General features: G+C 34.8%; 1 protein-coding gene across 1 annotated transcript in view; it reads right to left on the minus strand.

Annotated features, from left to right (window-relative positions):
* The window catches only part of LOC147077706 (putative cytochrome P450 49a1), a 41,665-nt gene that overhangs the window by 13,528 nt on the left and 9,680 nt on the right, over window positions 1-18,457 (minus strand). Inside the window, exons 3-6 of the mRNA XM_085940126.1 lie at window positions 13,037-13,202; window positions 12,081-12,161; window positions 7,549-7,665; window positions 1,650-1,726 (exon numbers count right to left, since the gene is read on the minus strand). Coding sequence (XP_085796252.1) covers window positions 1,650-1,726; window positions 7,549-7,665; window positions 12,081-12,161; window positions 13,037-13,202 — 441 coding nt within the window. The remainder of the gene's footprint in view (window positions 1-1,649; window positions 1,727-7,548; window positions 7,666-12,080; window positions 12,162-13,036; window positions 13,203-18,457) is intronic.

Genomic DNA, 18,457 nt, shown 5'->3' on the forward strand with positions numbered 1-18,457 from the left:
GTTTTTTAAAATAGATATAAAAAATATTAAAACTATGAATTAGTCAAAAATCGCTTAGGTGATGCTTAGAAAACTTAATAAACTAAATTTTAATAATAAATATGACCATAAAATATATGTATTAATAGGGTGCGGTCCGATACAACAAATTCACATTTTATTACATTTTTTACAATTGTACGTTTGTCTTTGACTTAAAATAAAAAATATTTTTATTTTTAATGTTTTCAGATACATATTTATTCATTCATACAGTTGAAATTGTAAATTATCAAAAAAATGTCTCAAATTGCAAGCTTCGTATTTTTCCGCTAGGTGCCTCTTTAAAAAAGGCTCAGTGAAGACTTCGCCTTAATTAATAAATATGTATCTGAAAACTTAAAAAAATATTTCTTGTTTTAAGTCAAAGATAAACTTACAATAATTGTAAAAAAATGTTATAAAATGTGAATTTGTCACAGGACCGCAACTTCTTATTACATTATATTTTATAGTCATATTTATTATTAAAATTTAGTTTATTAAGTTTTCAATTTTTCCTCGTAAAGATTTTTGACTAATTCATAGTATTAATGTATCTAATCGAGCTTAAATATTGGCACCATACCTAAATAAGATTTCATATAAATGAAAAAAGCATTTCAAGTTATACACATTCATATTTTTATAAAAATTGATGTTTTTTAAAATAAATATAAAAATATCAATTAGTCAAAAATCTCCAAAAGTATTTAGTAACCAACAGTACTTTATTTACCAATAATAGTACAGTTCGGTTATGAGGAATATAGCGGAAAACACATTTTGAAAATAGCCGATATACTGGATTATTTGTTAGTTTGGGTTAGTTTAGGTTAGGTTAGGTTAACCTAACAAATAATCCAGTATATCAGCTATTTTCAAAATGTGTTTACCGCTGTATTCCTCATAACCGAACTGTACCCCAATAATTATTATTTTAGGTACATTTTTATTAAAAATAATTCACTTAAAGCACAAATTAAAAAAAAATTAACTTAAAATTTATTCCAGCTACACAGCCTACAACCACAATTTAATGAGAGGAGAATGATTGCATATTTTTAAATAATAAATCAATATCCGGTAGAATGTTTGAAATGATAATTCGCAGGGTTTGCTCCAAATTCACCATTGAAAGAGACAACCTGTGTTTATTTTGTATTACCAGTAATATGAAAATGTTGTTTCGCATAAATATGTTGTCTCAATATAAATTGTGCATAATATTATTTTGTTTAACTAAAAAATCTAAATTATTTATAAATATTAGTAGATTATTTATCCATATCGGATAAAGTACCTATTGTGATCCCACGAAAATTCGACCTCGAGATTTTGACTGATTTGTATCAGGTATCGTCCAGTGATCACATTTTTATGACTTTTTTTTCAAATACTGAAATATTTCGTGGCTACCTGGCAGGAGCTCCACGCCCCCCTCGGAGGCCGCGCCTGCCAGTTTGAGAAGTAGTGCTCTACATTACCAAACGCGCCACTGGAACATATTATGAGCATTCCCAATGAAAAGGTATGTTCATACTCTTTTCATTTAATAATACAATTCCATCTAACCATTTTAAATTATAATGAAAACATTCGCATACTTACGTACATAGATTTTAACTTACATTCTAACGACCATTTGTGTAGCTCATTGAGGAAATCGGGAGGCATTTCTTGATTTGCATCTTTGATACTACGTGCTCTGTAATTAAATGACAACATTATAATATCTTTTAGTTCAATTTATTGATAGAATTCGTACAAAATGGTAAGTAAATTATTTCAAATACCAGTGTAATTTCGTGGAAACAATTTTTTCCAAGTGATTTTTTTAAATGAAAATTCAAATTCAATTTAAGACTGCTTAAGTCAGACTGCCATACATATTATTATGCTCGTAAATACATATTGTATAATATACATCGTATAAAAACTGGCAAGTATTTTTGTATTCTTTCGTAGATGGAAAACATGTAGAACTGTACTGGATAAAAAGCAAATATGGCCATAAACAGGGATCCAATTATATCCTTTTACAATAGGTATCTAGACAGTATATTATTCCTAATTAGTTGTGTGTAAAAGTAAAAATTAAATATGTATGCTAATTTTAAAAACGTGTTAAAACACCAATATTAGTAATATTTAAATGTTTCGTATGAAATCTTTCTAATGAAAAGTAGACATCAATAATGCGGCTCTGTATTTGTTAGAACAGTATATTTTTTCACTTCTAAAATCTGGCATCAAATTTTAGCATTTGGCTTATTGGGGACGAGAATTCTATTTATTATATCCGTGACCCAGTATTGAACGGTAAAAGTCAAAAAAATTGCGATACTGGTATCAACATACTCGTAAAAATTAAGTCTCGTCGGTTTTGTAGAGAAACAATTCGAAAAAAATAATTTAGATACGATAGTCAAAAAAACCCATATAAAATTTTACAAACTTTCAAATTAAGCCAGTTTTGTACAGATCCATGTTGACCATACGTTTCAATTTAGAATAGATAAATTCTGACAAATGTATCCTTTTAAAACTTGTCAAATCTTGTGTAAAAATTAAATATTAAATTAAATTAAATAAAATATTAAAAATACTAAAACATGATTATCTGAAAACTACGTTTTTTTAGTTGTTACTGTTTAATACTGGGTCATCGATATGTTCTGTGGCCATTAACCATTTCTTTTATTCAACGTCGGGTGTCGTATTTTTTACAAAAAGAGATTTTTTCCAGTAGCTATATATCTGAGATGGTTTCAAGAAAAAATTGAAATACCGGTATTTAAAAACCGGTATTTTATCAATACCAAAATACCGGTTTTAAAAATACAAAATACCGAAATTTTTGATATTAAGAATGCAGACTCGTTTGCGTTTTTTGGAAATGTTACGCATTGCCTAGTATACTTTATGTGCTGCTAAAACGCAAATATACTGACTGAATCCAGCAGAAGTGAAATAATAATAAAACAAAATTCCAAAAAATATTTAAAAAATGAAATAGAAAACATCTGTTGACAAGTGTTTTCAATTATTCTATAATTATTTATCACTCGAAAAGCGTTGAATTTATGAAAACTTTTCCTGGGTTTATTTGAATTTGATTAACTCACCTTTTTTAAGTTAACGTTATCAATATATTCAAATTATTTGTAAAAATCACCAATTCTACAATACTATGATCAATGCGTATTTTTAAAGGTCAACATAAATGTAGATAGGTTTTATGCTATAAAATAATGTTTAAAAGAGATTTAAATAGATATATCTTCTGTTTTTTTTATGTTTTATCGAATAATAAATACCGAAAAACCGGTATTGATATTTACATTCAATATTTCAATCCCTAGTTTCAAGTTATATGTGTTAAATATGGCCATGTTTGCAATTTTTTAAGTGTTATATTGCATACATATTCCTTCGATAAAGAAATATAGGTTTACGGCCTAATATGTCTAATTGTTACGGTAATATTTATACATTTTTTTATCCTGGCATTCAGGCGCACACACAAAGGTCTGGGGGTTCTGTTCCGCACCCCACCCCAGGGACGAAAAAAAACGAATTATTTAGGTGAATCAAATATTACTTCTGCTTTTCCGTCACTCGAATCGTGACCCAGATGATTTGGCTGTGGAATAGCCTTCTTAATGGCTTGATCCTTTTTATCTTGCTCATTATTCCACGATACGCAGTGGAACGCATGAATTAGTGAAACAATCTAAGGCAGCGATTTCCAAACTGGATGGCGCGCCTCCCTGGGGAGGCGCGGATTGTTGCAAAGGGAGGCGCGAAAAGTTTAACACAATAATGTAGCCACAGTATACGTATATAGCCACGGCAGCTAGTTATAAACTACATAAAAAACAGTCCTATAAAAGTTAGGTTGTTTGCAAACCTGTATGAAGATATGGAGACTAATTTTATATACCTCATTTCTATACTATTGTGCACGGCCCCCACAAGAGGGGGACTGACAGAGCTCTAGCCTGGGGGCCCGGCGTTGCGGATCGATCAGTTAAGTGAGATAAACACACACCACAATTTCGTTCTATTAGTAAAAAACTGCGCTGTTTCAGTAACAGCATATTAACTTTTATAATATATGTGTATGTGTGATACAATTTGATGTGATTGTGAGGTGTGTGTGATTGATGATAAGTCACATGTAGAATTTTATTTTATAAATACATATTTGTAGTGTACCTACCTATTTCCTGACTAATAAAAATGGCTAGGTATATGCAGTGGCGCACCCAGGGGGGGGGCCAAGGGGCCTTGGCCCCCCCAAAAACATTGAAATTGAAAACCAGTAGATTAGACAAATAAAAACACGGCAAAAATGATTTGAAATTCTCCAGCAACCTCTAGAAAAATTTCTTAGATTTTAATTTCTAATACAAAAATTTCGAAACACTAATGTCGGGTTTTTTTAGAAACCTAATCTCTAATGGAAATGTCAAAAAATTCTCGGTGTCCACCCGAATTCCGGAGTGGTGTACACCGAGTGCAATAGACAAAAGTCCGATAAACGAGAAATTAGTCTGTGTTCTGTTGGGTAGGTTTGTGTACCTATAAGTTAAATGCAATAATATTTTTTTTTTGTATTTTCAATTAATATTTTGGAATTTCACTATTAAAAAACCCAAAATCGACGATAAAAATTCGGCGAAAAGTACGACTACACCCACCACCATGGGCTGACAGGGCTACAGCCTGGGGGCCCGGGCTTAAGAGTGCCCGGCGTGGCGGCTCGTCTAATTGTGAGATAAACACACACCAGAAATTTGTTATATTATAAATAAAATCGCATGTGGCGCTATACTACTTCATCAAAATTAACATAAAAATATGAAGTATGATGAAAATATGATATACGTAACTACATGGTAATAATTCACGTGTATCATTTTATATTACAATTATTTTTAGTGTTTCTAGAAAAATAAAAATGGTTATTTATCCAATATCGAAGGGTCGAATGCTACTTGGCTACCACAAGAGGGGGTCGCGACCAGTGGTTCATAGTATGATAACGATCGATAATATGATATGAGGTCCGACAAATCAAGAATTCAAGGGAATTATTTAACAATATAGATAAATCCACGGAATACCATTTGGGAACACTACTGTAGAACATCACATTCCCCTTAACCCTGGTGATAGGTAAGGGGGCCCGCCAAACATTCATGATGTGGGGGCCATGCCCACCACAGTCGGTGGTGGTGTAAATTAAAAAAAAAACATTTTTATCGGTGGAATTCAGCATAAATATTGTGGCTCTAGACCAGTGGTTCTTAACCGGTGCACCGCTGGCTTGTTGCAAGTGCACCGCGAAAATAATGATAAAAGCAGAAAAATCCGCGAAATAGCGAAAACCGAAAAAGTCCTTCGTGAAATTATGAAAGCCGATGAAAGATCTAATGTGATTTCGATGTTGCCGAATCGATCGCACGCGTCTACCGTTGGGCTCAATGAAAATTATCAGAATGATTTTAACCATTGAAATTGAAAGCCAATATACCTTTGGGCTTAAGACAAATAAAAACACTGGCAAAAAATAATTTGTAATTCTCCAGCACCCTTTTTAGAACAATTTCTTAGATTTTAATTTCTAACACAAAAATTTCGAAACAATTAAGTTTTTTTAGAAACCCACTCCCTAATGGAACTATCAAAAAATTTTCGGTGTCCACCCGAATTCCGGAGTGGTGTAGGTCATGGCTGGGAGCGCTGACAGGGCTCTAGTCTGGGGGTCCGGCATGTCGGGTTGACGAGATAAGTGAGATAAACACACATCATAAATTAGCTTTAATAGTAAAAAAAAGTCGCCTGCGGCGCTATTATACTTCATAGCCATGAACATTTTCAATTGCTTATATAATTGTGCAATATATTTTTTGATTATTATTCCATTATTAAAGCTCCATTATTAAAGTGGATGTATTGAAAATCGCCAATAATTCACTGTATAAGTACCTTTAATTTGAACTAAAACACAATTTGAAAAACGTTAATGCAGTGTTTCACACTGCCTTTAATCTTAGGGGTAGGTAGGGGGCCCGCCAAATATCTTAGCCTGAGGGCCCGTTTCAGGATGTGGGGACCATGGTGTAGATACACCGAGTGCAATAGAAAACGAAATTAGGCTGTGAAGAAGAAAAAGAGCCTATGGGACTAAATTACATTCTCCTCCTTGGGTCCCCCCCAATATTAAATCCTGGGTGCGCCACTGGGTATATGGAAACAAAAACCTTTGTTCAATTTTGGTTGAACTGAAGAATAATATAATACGTTGTCAATAAAAACAATGCAAGTAAGTACTACTACCATTCGTAAGATCATATTTATGGGAAAGGGAATTTTCTGCATTAGATGCAATGAAATTATTGTGTCGAGCCCTTTTGTTTAGTAGAAAAAAAGCACTTTGTGTAAAAATGTATTTAATGAAATTAAGGGGGGGGAGTCGCCAAGATTAGTTTGTTTTAAAAGGGAGGCGTAGTAACGTAAAGTTTGGAAACCACTGATCTAAGGCATCCATTGTTTGCTTTAACATTCTAAAGCGACATGTCTAAAAGACAAGACAGTGTGGACTATACAAACATTATGTATACTAATAATTATGACGGTTAGGCTACAGGCACTCGATAAGCACTTGTAGAAACCAGTAGCGAAGGGTGGAGGTAGGCTGTTAAAATCCGATATAAATAGTGCATACTATACTTTGTCAATTATACGTTACACATATTTGTTTTCATTTAACTCCGGCGACAATTTACAGCTGGTGTTGGTTAGTTTTTAAAATTCATTTAAGCCCTGCGAAATAAAACCAAGCCATAATAGATAATAGTCAAAAATACTCGTCTATCTATAAAATATCTATAATCTTATGACATTAAATCATACATAATTTTGGATATTTTATCCGTAGAATAGTATTTTTATATCTTGTGGCTTGTGGCTTGGTATAAGAAAAGCTTAATGAATTTCAAAAAACTGACCAACAACATATTGTGTAATATAATATGTACTTATTCTTAATTCAACGAAAACAAGTAAGTATGAATGAAAATGTGTGCGCAATTTTGTCGGATCGCCCAAAGTATACCAAATATATTATAGTTTGGTTTAGGAAGCGTTTAATTGTTTGTTTTTTTTTTTAATTAACCAACTCCATCCGTAAATTGTAGTCTTATTTCAATAAAAACAAATACATATGAATAACAAAGTTTAATGTGCACTATTTATGGCGGATCTTAACAGCCTACCTCCACCCTTCGCTACTGGTATATTATGGTATGAGGAATGCACCAGGAAAAGTGCGGGGGACAAGAGCGACAAGAAACTATAAGTAGTAAGCGGGGTAAATTCTGAATTCAATGGTATTTTTAGTAGATTTTTTTTTAATTAGACCCCCCCCCCCCCAACCACTTTTCTATGTGCGCGCCTGCTGGCGTTAATATATATATAAATTAATGAAACCTTTCAAGTGTTAAATTAACATTTTCTTACCTATTTACCAAAGCAATCGACGCTGTCTCTATAGGACCAACATATAATTTCGCCGTCCTGGGTTGTAACATTGCCTGTTGGACCTTACATCGAAAGGAGTTCCAATTTTCCCCGTGTCTAAAAATTCAAATGTATAAATTAATTTAACTAATCATCGAAAATTGATGCAATCATGATAACAATATTATAACTATGAACCCTGATGATGGTGTTGGCGTAATTGATAATATAGACTTCGACTTCTATATCGAGACGTACACGTCACTGTGGTCGTTTTTGGAACTAAAACCGTTGCAATACCGCCAGCATGTAAAAAGCGAGTGACGTAATAGTGTCATCGCATACAGCGCCACGACGTAGATGTCAATTTATAGAAAACGAACAGTAGCAACCGTCTTATCGGAAGTGAGATGGTATAAGGAACAGGCAGGGTAGGTTTGTTTGACTCCAATAATAAGAAGATTGATGCGTGAATGAAATGAACCCTGGTTTTATTATCTCCTTCCAAATAAATATTAATTTAATTATTACAGGTAAGTTTACAGATTATAATTTAGCAGAATTAAAGCACGTGTGTGCGTTATGAGAAATTGCTAAGTCGATCGGGCGAAGTGAACGATAACCTTACGGTTAAGTCTTTGATAACTGACTGACATATTGATGTCATGTAATTGAGTGTTTTATACAGATTCGATACAATAGAAAATGCTGTTGTCACTATTTGCATATTGTGATATCTTGCTTACTAGGTTTATTTTGCAATGCATGGCTTGTTTGTAAATTGTCAATTAAGCAGTTTTAATAATTAGCAAGATTGATTTTCATGTAAACAATTTTGTGCATATCATGTGTTTTGTAAATTATAAATAATTATTTAAAATAATTATTTTGCTAAATTAGCTTTCTGTTAAAAATTGATTGATTCACATAAATCGCTTGTTCTACTATTTCAACATTGTTATGTTGCAAGGTACATTGTAATTATAAATTAATTTCCTGCCGAGTCATGTGGATGGTAGGGTATTGACCCCTACAGGACCCCCTTTCCAGTAATCCGAGTGGAGGATTGCGATACAGGAAGATGTTGAAGTTGGTGTTGACTGGCTGCTGGTGATGGATTGATGTGAAGATCTGGTCGTGTGTTGTCTTTATTCGGTACAGCACTCGCGTTTCGTGGATCAGACTGTACTGACGATGTAGAGTAGTATTTTGGCTGTGAGTGCGTTTTTTCATATTACTTGGCACATTGCTATTGCTTGTATGTTGAATTGTGCTTACAATCATAATGTCGAAAATAATATTTGTCATTTGAGATGCTTGATGTAGGTCAGGTTTGACTGTTGTGAAACATGATGCTTGCAGTGTTTTAATTCGGTTGTTTCGTAACTGTATTTCTTTGCAGGTGTCGAATTGCTTCGTTTTCATGTTTTGAAATTGTAACTCATCAGGCTAGCTTAGATTTTCCTTGATATTTGTGATACCGATGTATGTACTTTTATTGAGATTTGTAAAAGTGATTGACATAACGTAGGTAGTATGAAAATAGCATTAAGTTATAATGCAGAAGCTGGGGTTGTGACTTGAATTATTTGATAGAGTGTCCAATGTAGTTAGACTTGTAAGTTCAACCAAGGTTTTTTGTTTGCTGGCGATCAGAAAACATTAAGTACGAGGGAATATGTCATTCGGCTGCTCGTAAGATGAATTCTTCTGGCGTTTTCGACTTGCAATGTGTGCAGAAGTGTGGAAATGGTAACTTAGCTTGTGAGTGGGTCCACAGGGCTTAAGAGAGATATAAGCTGTCGAGGGCATTTCGCGTGTGCCTTCGGACGAGCTTAGAAGCTGCCCTGTTAGTACATATAGTCTGTATGTACGTAACAGGGTACAGTGGGTAGTTCAAAAGTGCGTTATTGAAACTACGAAGGGATGTGAAAAATAGTTGGCTGAGTTTTGAGTAGTCTAAAGTTGGAGTATCAAAGGTTGCCTAAGACAATTACACATAGTCAGGAATCTATCTAGTGTTAAGAATAGATCCATCGAGTAAGAATGTCTTAGTGACAGAAGTCAAGGGTTGCTGCTTCTAAGTTCAGATCACGTCGGGGTCACCACTATCGGAAGTGAGATGGTATAAGGAACAGGCAGGGTAGGTTTGTTTGACTCCAATAATAAGAAGATTGATGCGTGAATGAAATGAACCCTGGTTTTATTATCTCCTTCCAAATAAATATTAATTTAATTATTACAGGTAAGTTTACAGATTATAATTTAGCAGAATTAAAGCACGTGTGTGCGTTATGAGAAATTGCTAAGTCGATCGGGCGAAGTGAACGATAACCTTACGGTTAAGTCTTTGATAACTGACTGACATATTGATGTCATGTAATTGAGTGTTTTATACAGATTCGATACAATAGAAAATGCTGTTGTCACTATTTGCATATTGTGATATCTTGCTTACTAGGTTTATTTTGCAATGCATGGCTTGTTTGTAAATTGTCAATTAAGCAGTTTTAATAATTAGCAAGATTGATTTTCATGTAAACAATTTTGTGCATATCATGTGTTTTGTAAATTATAAATAATTATTTAAAATAATTATTTTGCTAAATTAGCTTTCTGTTAAAAATTGATTGATTCACATAAATCGCTTGTTCTACTATTTCAACATTGTTATGTTGCAAGGTACATTGTAATTATAAATTAATTTCCTGCCGAGTCATGTGGATGGTAGGGTATTGACCCCTACAGTCTTTAAAAATATGGATCACTCTGGCATCTGCCAGAAATAATACTTTTTTTTCAATGGATGTTTGACCCATAGCAAAAACCCAGTTGGCTGGGAGAAAGGCTACATACCTTTCCCCGTGTTGACGTATAATATACTCTGTGTAACTGTAAATTATATCATTTATATAATATATCACATATTATTATGTATAGTAAATCAATAGAATCCCGTGGGGGTAGGCAAGTCATGCGTTGCTTAGAGGCGGCAAATAAAGTAACGACTACGATCATTACATTTTTTGGAAGCACACCACGATCTTACTTGTCAGAACCTCAGAATTCCACGTATCTAAAACCACCGCTGTTTGCGAATGGGTTTCGTCAAAATTCTATGATCCTGAGTATATTGTGTATTATTTTCAATATTTTTGTTGCATTTTCTATGGCCGCGCGGCTTAAGCGTCGGTATATAGCGTCGTGGGTCTCAGGTTCGAATCCTGGGTCTGGAAAAAGTACACATATTGTTTTTTAATTTGTGTACGAGTCAGAGTATGGACCTAATAGGTTGAGCAAGTAGCTGACATCCATTTCTCGTAAAAAAAAAACAAATTCTGTTAATACAAACATCCACTCTGTGGAGGCCCATATGATCATATTAGGATCGGACATGGTCGAAGAAGAAGATTTAGTTTAAGATGATACTTAAACAGGTAGGCGGCTCTCTTGGTGCAGTGCGTGAGGCGCTGGCCTTCCATCCGGGAGCACTGGGTTTGATTTCCTGTGAGGACACAATATTTATGTGATTTTCTCAAAGCCTGGATGTTTGTGATTGTTCAATTTTACTAACAACCACCTTGTACGAAAAAGCAGGGACATCATCATCATCATCAGGGGCGCAACAACTCGGTGTGGGTCCTGGCCTCCTCCAACAGCTCCCTCCACCTGTCCTTATCCAGTGTGGCCGCATTCCAATTTGGTACCCCTAGAATACGGCAGTTACTGGCAGCTCCATCCAACCAGCGAATATCTGGCCTCCCTTTTCTTCTACGTCCTATTGGATTGCTGGATATCACTCTCTTTGCTGGTTCATTGTCATTCATACGGTGCACATGACCTAGCCATCGCAGTCTCCCAATCTTAATTGATTGAAATACGCTGCAATCTTCGTACAGCCCGTAGAGCTCAGCATTATATCTTCTCCTCCAATTGGTGTCATCCCTGATCGGTCCATATATACGGCGGAGAATTTTTCTTTCATAGATGTTCAGGGCTCGTTCATTTTGCAGAGTTAATGTCCAGGTTTCCGATGCGTAAGTGAGCACTGGCCTTGTAAAGAATGCTTTTAGTTCGGCGAAATAGTATGCGGGACTTAAAATGTCTTAACAGGCCAAAGTAGCATTTATTCGCAGACATGATTCTCTTGTTGATTTCTTCTGTAATATCATTATGCCGAGTTACAAGAGATCCAAGGTATATGAAACTGTCGACCGTATCAAACTTGTATGCACCAATATCTAACTTTGGTGCGACTTCTCGTGGTGTGACATAGACAGGCATGTTTTTAGTTTTTTCCTCATTTATTTGTAAACCCATTCTTTCGGCAGAGGCTTCTAGTGCTGTGAATGCCTTTTTCAGTGCCAATTCTGATATGGCAATGATGTCAAAGCAGGGACATAGTTATTAATAATTAAAAAAAAAAAAAAAAAAGCTTAGGTGAGTATGCACCATGAAAGGGGGCGGCATTTTAATTCTGCCTAATATTTTGCCTAGGGACGTCGCTGGAGTGAATGAATTGGATTACTTACACAGCAATCACACCAGCATTTTCTCCGAAGAAATCTTTTCTCAAAACATGCTTGTAATAGTTCAAAGATGGCATAGATGGTCTGAAATGGAATAAAAATACAAATAGGTCATAAATACAATTGAATTATTTCTATCGATTATATATTTTTAAATGCATGTATGCATTCTACAAAAGAAAATTAATTAACATCTAAAATTTAAAATACATAAGATTACCGATTGGCTTATTAGGCGATAGGTAGTTCAATTGTCAAACCACTTTCGAGATTAGAAAGATAAACTATGTGGTTGCGCCAAATTGCGGTGGCCGTAATCTTCACCTCCCCCTCCCTCAAATCCCAGTATTATTGTCACAAGTCCAGACAATTAATAATTATGGGTCATAATATACCGGAACTGCAATGAACAGTGAGTCAGCTCAAGGATACGATCGAGTGCATGTTGCCGCGCTGCGTTAACTATCGAGTGATTCAAAACATTCTGTTAGACCTTCATTGCACTAAGTCTGTTACGACCTGAGTGAACGTCGCATCCTCATCATCATTCATCCACCCTCACATATCATCCAGAAAGCTTTGTACCAAGTGCCGCGCACCGGGTAACCTAAAACAAACAATACCGTGCGAGTTACAGTGCAACCAGACCACGGAGCCATCATAAAGTCAGTGTCTGGCATTTTGTAAAATCACCCCTAACCCTAGATCCGGACTCCACATCAATCTTCAAAAATATACAGTCCACTGCGAAAAGCGCCACCACTATGTTTCAAGGCTTCAGTACATTACTCACATAACATGTACTGATGATTTACATAAATAGGTACTATCATACCAACGTAGAATGAAAAAACACATAAAATGGTTTTCAATATAATCGTTTTCGATATTAAAAAAATGTAGTTTTATCCGAGTACAGCAGGTGTGTTATTAATGTATAAATCATCTTTTCGATATACCTGTGTGGCAGCAAGTCCTCTCCTCGGAAAACTTTCTCAATATCATCCGGATCAAACACGAACAGCATGTCAGGTCTTCCAATTAAGCCTCCGATCTTCACACAAGGTCCATATGTCGATAAAAGTTCTTTACACAATTTGTCCACGTGTTGAATCTCGTAGCCTCCTAAAATAATAATTTTAAAAAACTTTTAAGAAAATAAATTAATCATAGGCTCATAGTATTTATAAAGAGTTTGACTATTGCTCGGCAAAATAAAGTGTGCTTTTGCGCACAGTAGAACATCAATTTTATTATTATTAACTTAGCTATGGAACGTTATACCACCATGTTACTTCTCAGTACGGCTACCAAATTTAAACACAACATAGTTCACCATATTTTCTATTAAATTAACTAAAAATAATTACCACTAACTTAATATTTAACACAAAAACAATTAATTTCGGCAACACGTATCGCAGTTTTTAAATGAATGTAGTCATTTTGCGACGTTTACAAAAAACATTTAATTCAGCCATAGAAATTCTGGTTACATTGTAAATTGTAGGTAAAACATTTCACCGTGGCACAAACATTTCGTCGTGAGCTTTCTTATCGGAAAGAGATGACCGTATACTATACCTACGGTCTCAAATTTTATTAGTTTCAATATGAACATTAATTCAATTCTCACAGCTGTGGGTCTATTCTATACCTATCGACCGCTAAAGTGATAAAGTGATAAATATTATCAAACTTAGGGTAGGTTTGTATCAAAATATTAGCACTTATTATAACACCTATCTTACTGCTGTTAAAATAAAGCACTTATTGCAACAATAAAAACCAACTTCGTGTAATTGTTACAATAAGTGCTAATATTTTGATACAAACCTACCATAACTTTGATACTATTTATCGCTTTAGCGTTCGATAAGTATAGAATAGACCCACTGATTTTGGCAAAATTCATGAATTCAAGAATGAAAACCTAACATAACCTAACCTAACAAATAATCCAGTACCTACCTATACCGGCTATTGTCAAAATTTGTTTGCTGCTGGCTTCCTGTAAAGTGTAAGCCGACAAGAACCGTGTTTTATTTAGACATGAATTTTATGTCAGTACTATACGACCCAAAGAGGTTGGACGGTCTTTAATATAAGTAGCTCTTTACAGAGTAACTCTTTAAACTCAGTCAAAGCTCACTTAAAGCGTGGCAACCTCAGTCTTGGGTATCTGCTCCCGGGACATTACCAGGTGAAAAGACTGTACAGATGCCTCACATCGCTAACATAATGTGACTCGTGATACGCTCGACTAAGCCCGAGTGTGGTGCGGGGCGGGTTGGTTGGAGGGTCATTCATATTTATTTTTTTGTCTTTAATATACGGCCATATGTTTCCGATACAACATTTCACGGTGAAATGTGATACGGCGAACTGCATCTGTACAAGTTTTCGGACACAAGTATTCAAATTTTGGAGAATTGACTCTGGAAAACTCACTTTGGAAAAAATCAGTTTCATTCTGTACATTTTTGTACACTTTATTTTCGTATTTCACGAGGACGGGTTCGTGGCTTTTTGACGTCCCTACCATCAACTAGTAACGATGTTTCAACAAGTGAATTACCAATGCCTAAATCAAGTAAATAACGATTTATTTTTTAAATGGCGTGGTTGAATTTCACTGTGCCTATTTTACACACACAACATTTTTTGTATAGGTACATATTCATTGTTAGTTCTATTCTACTCAGCGATGTTCCGTGGGGGTAGGTAAATATAGCGTCGCTTGGAGGCGGCAGTTACTCGAAGGGCGGCAAATCGAGGAGAATCATTAGGTATATTATATAGAAATAGGAACCTAAACTTAGTACCTAAGAGCGAAAATATCTTTTCATTAAAAATTCAGCTCACTGGTTGGAAACAAAATGTATTAATTAACATAAAAGGTTTAACAGTATTTTTTGTCGGGTTCGCGATGTCTAGTTTACTTCCGTTGTCCTTGAACGTGACGTCCTTGATGATCAGCAATGACACATGCAGATTTGCGAATTATAGGTATGCACATAGGTACATATCTAATAATTATTTTTTGTCAGTCACTCGCGAGTTTTTAAAGTTGTCAGGTGTATTTTTAAATGTATCTGAAACCGTGGACTCGCAATATTGTTATTGAAGTAGAGATGGCATTTAAATCGGATTTAGTGGTATATAATTAATTTGTTAGTAATGTATCCATACAACACATTTCTTAAATATTGGAGTCATGAAAGGATGATAAAAAATACTGTAAGGTGCATTGGGGTAATTCCGAATATGGGTATATTCCGAAAGTTCAAAAATTCTACCAATCGAAGCGATATTTTCCTATTGGCAACATTTAGTCTAGAAGCCATGTTCATTGTGATCGCCTCGTAAGTCGTCGCTAGTCGCTAGTGTCAACAATGCGTGCATACCATCAAGTTTTTTCGGAGAAGTGTTTTTCGCGCCATTTTTGCTGATTCGTAATTACCCCAACTTACATATCTCGGAATTATTTGAATAAGTGATTGCTTTTACGATAGATTATTATAAAAAAAATGGTGCGGCATTTTGGCGCTGTCTAGGGGTGAAATTTTGTCTAGGGACGTCACTAATTCTACCTGCTATATTACACTAGTATTACCAATATTATATGTATCACGGTAACGGATATGACACAAAAGAAGAGATGGGCATATCAAGGTGTAACACTTAGTTCAATTACCGCATAGCAAGTTTGAATAAATTGCCGCCAATGTCAGTTTGCGGCCAAACGAGTGTTACGATGTCAATCAGTATAGGTACACACAATGTATTTTATGTGTATGTAGACCACACTCTCACTTTTGTTACGTTTTACGATGTTTAGTATTCAAGAGAGGACCGTGAAAAGTGAACCGGTTCAATAAAAAATTACGTTTAATATTATTACACAACGATATCTTTAGATAGACTCGGCATTTATTTTGTAGTAATCCGTGGCCTGTTTACAAATATTAATATGACCTAAAACAAATTGACTATTAATATTACAAGGATGGCCAGAGAATTCAATTGGCACAAGATTGAAAAAAAAATATTCTTTATATTATTTTCATGTGGTTTCTCACGATATGGGGTCATGTGCATGTGAGATCAAGATAACCAGCGCTCGAAATGGAAAATTTTACGAACTGGAGCGCTCGTAATTTTTTTGATAATATCAACATATGTATGTAATTATGTTATGTGTTGTATAAAAATAAGTGTATCAGATTTTTTTGTTATATATTATACCTGCCAAACTCAGGCGATCAAATGGAATAACAGTCTTTAAACTTACGGCATGCAAGGTTAGTGGATTACAGTCGAACTTGGTTATTACGATCACGGAAATAGCGAGGTCTCGGATGTAATGAGGAAACGTTCGTTGACATTTTAGTTTATGATTTTCTCCATACATTTATTCACTTTTATTTTGAGCTACTTCTCGGGTATACCGAGCAAACTGTTAATTTGTCGATCGTTTAAAAACAACATTTTCGACTCTAAGCAATAAAATCCGACCGGGCAGTTAACTAGGCCGATGCCGCCGGGATCGGATTGCGTTTATGACACTAGTTAAGTGTCTAAGTACCTATTTGGTGCTTTCACCGACAACATTGAAAAAGTATCCACGTATACGGTTGAAATTGTATGTAAAAAACCAAGTTTTGTGAAGTCAGTAGTAACCCACCAGCGCCGGCGGCTCAATACTTCATTACAATTAACAACTTTTTTTGTAGTTTATGAATGCCATACCTTGTTTCGTGGATTTTTACGATGGTTTTCAAGTTTCGTATACAATTAAAATATATATATGAAGTAATATAATTTCATTACTTTTCAATAATTCACGAAATGGAAAGCAATAATCTCGGACGGGCGATAATCTCGAGGATTTCACGAACAGGAACTGCGCTCCTGTGCATTTCGGTCCATTTCGAGCGCTGAAGGTAACGTAGTACAATTGGTGTATCTAGATCACTTTAGAATGTGTTGTTGCAACAGTGAAACAGATTAACTATATGTAAATTATATGCACAGATGCATTTTCTTTCCATGCACATGTAATAAGCAGGGCTGACTTTGCTCAGTGCCTCCACCCACTCGTTCTTGTTTCTTATCCAATCTATTAAACCTTACAGTAATGCGGTTAGTTTATGATGTAGAATTCTTCTGTTTCTTGGACGAAGTACATCATTAAAAAGTGCACAAGACAATCTAAAGAGACTTGTGATATTGGGTAATATTTATTGACTTAAACATCGGCCTATATCGTCGTAAGTTCCGGGTTCGAATCCTGGGTCTGAAAAATACACATATTATTATTCTATTTGTGTATGAGTCAAAGTATGGACCTAATAGGTTGAGCAAGCGGCTGACATCCATTTCTCGTAAAAACAAAATCTGTTAATACAAACTTCCACTCTGTGGAGGCCCATATGATCCTATTAGGATCGGATATGGTCGAAGAAATAATGACCAAGTGATGGATCTGACTAAAAACACCCAGTTTTGTTAGAGCTGTGAAGGTAAAAATTTTTCATCGCAGAATAGATGACTGCATTTCAGAATGACCACTATGCCCAACCATGTGGATCCGACTACAAAGAGGATGAATAAAATTAACATAAGTTTACTGTTTCTCCGGCAAACCACTCCGCAATAAATTTATGATATATATCTTTTAATTAACTATTTCTTTTATTCAACGAATAATTCACAAGATTTAAGAATGTACCATTCTAATTGTTGAACATACATAATCCTGAAAACACTCATCAGAAAATAATATAGCAAATAGAAAAAATCTTTTTCGAAAAAAGTAAGACACCCGGCAGGATCGAACCTGCGTCTCTTTGGTATCGCGCCCTGTGCATTACCACTATGCTACGACTGGCATGCTTAATTGCGACAACCTTTAACTATTGCCCTTTTTAATACCTGCTCATAAGCGCTCTCCAAATTGAGTTACGATAGGCGATCGGTTTTTGAATTCTAAATTAAAATATTTATTACTTTTATTACTAACCGACGTCATGGATCACTCCAATATTTTCTGTTGTAACTTACTTGAACTTACTAATAATTTTAATTAAGTATTTCTTTTATTCAACGAATAATTCACGAGATTTAAGAATGTACCATTCTAATTATTGAACATACATAATTCTGAAAATACCCTGCGATTCCTTCTTAAAAGATTTTTTCTATTAGCTATATTTTCTCATGAATGTTTTCAGAATTATGTATGTTCAACAATATCTTTTAGATATGATTGTAGTTTATGGAGTAGATATAAAAGCAGCTGTATTGTCCATTCAGCGGAAAATTGCAAAGAAATAAAATATTAATCGAATGGACTCGATGGAGTCAAGAATAAGCAT

Source organism: Rhyacophila brunnea, unplaced genomic scaffold (genome assembly GCF_057557595.1).
Source record: "Rhyacophila brunnea isolate RB1 unplaced genomic scaffold, BYU_Rbru_1.0 scaffold_12, whole genome shotgun sequence".
Taxonomy (NCBI): domain Eukaryota; kingdom Metazoa; phylum Arthropoda; class Insecta; order Trichoptera; family Rhyacophilidae; genus Rhyacophila; species Rhyacophila brunnea.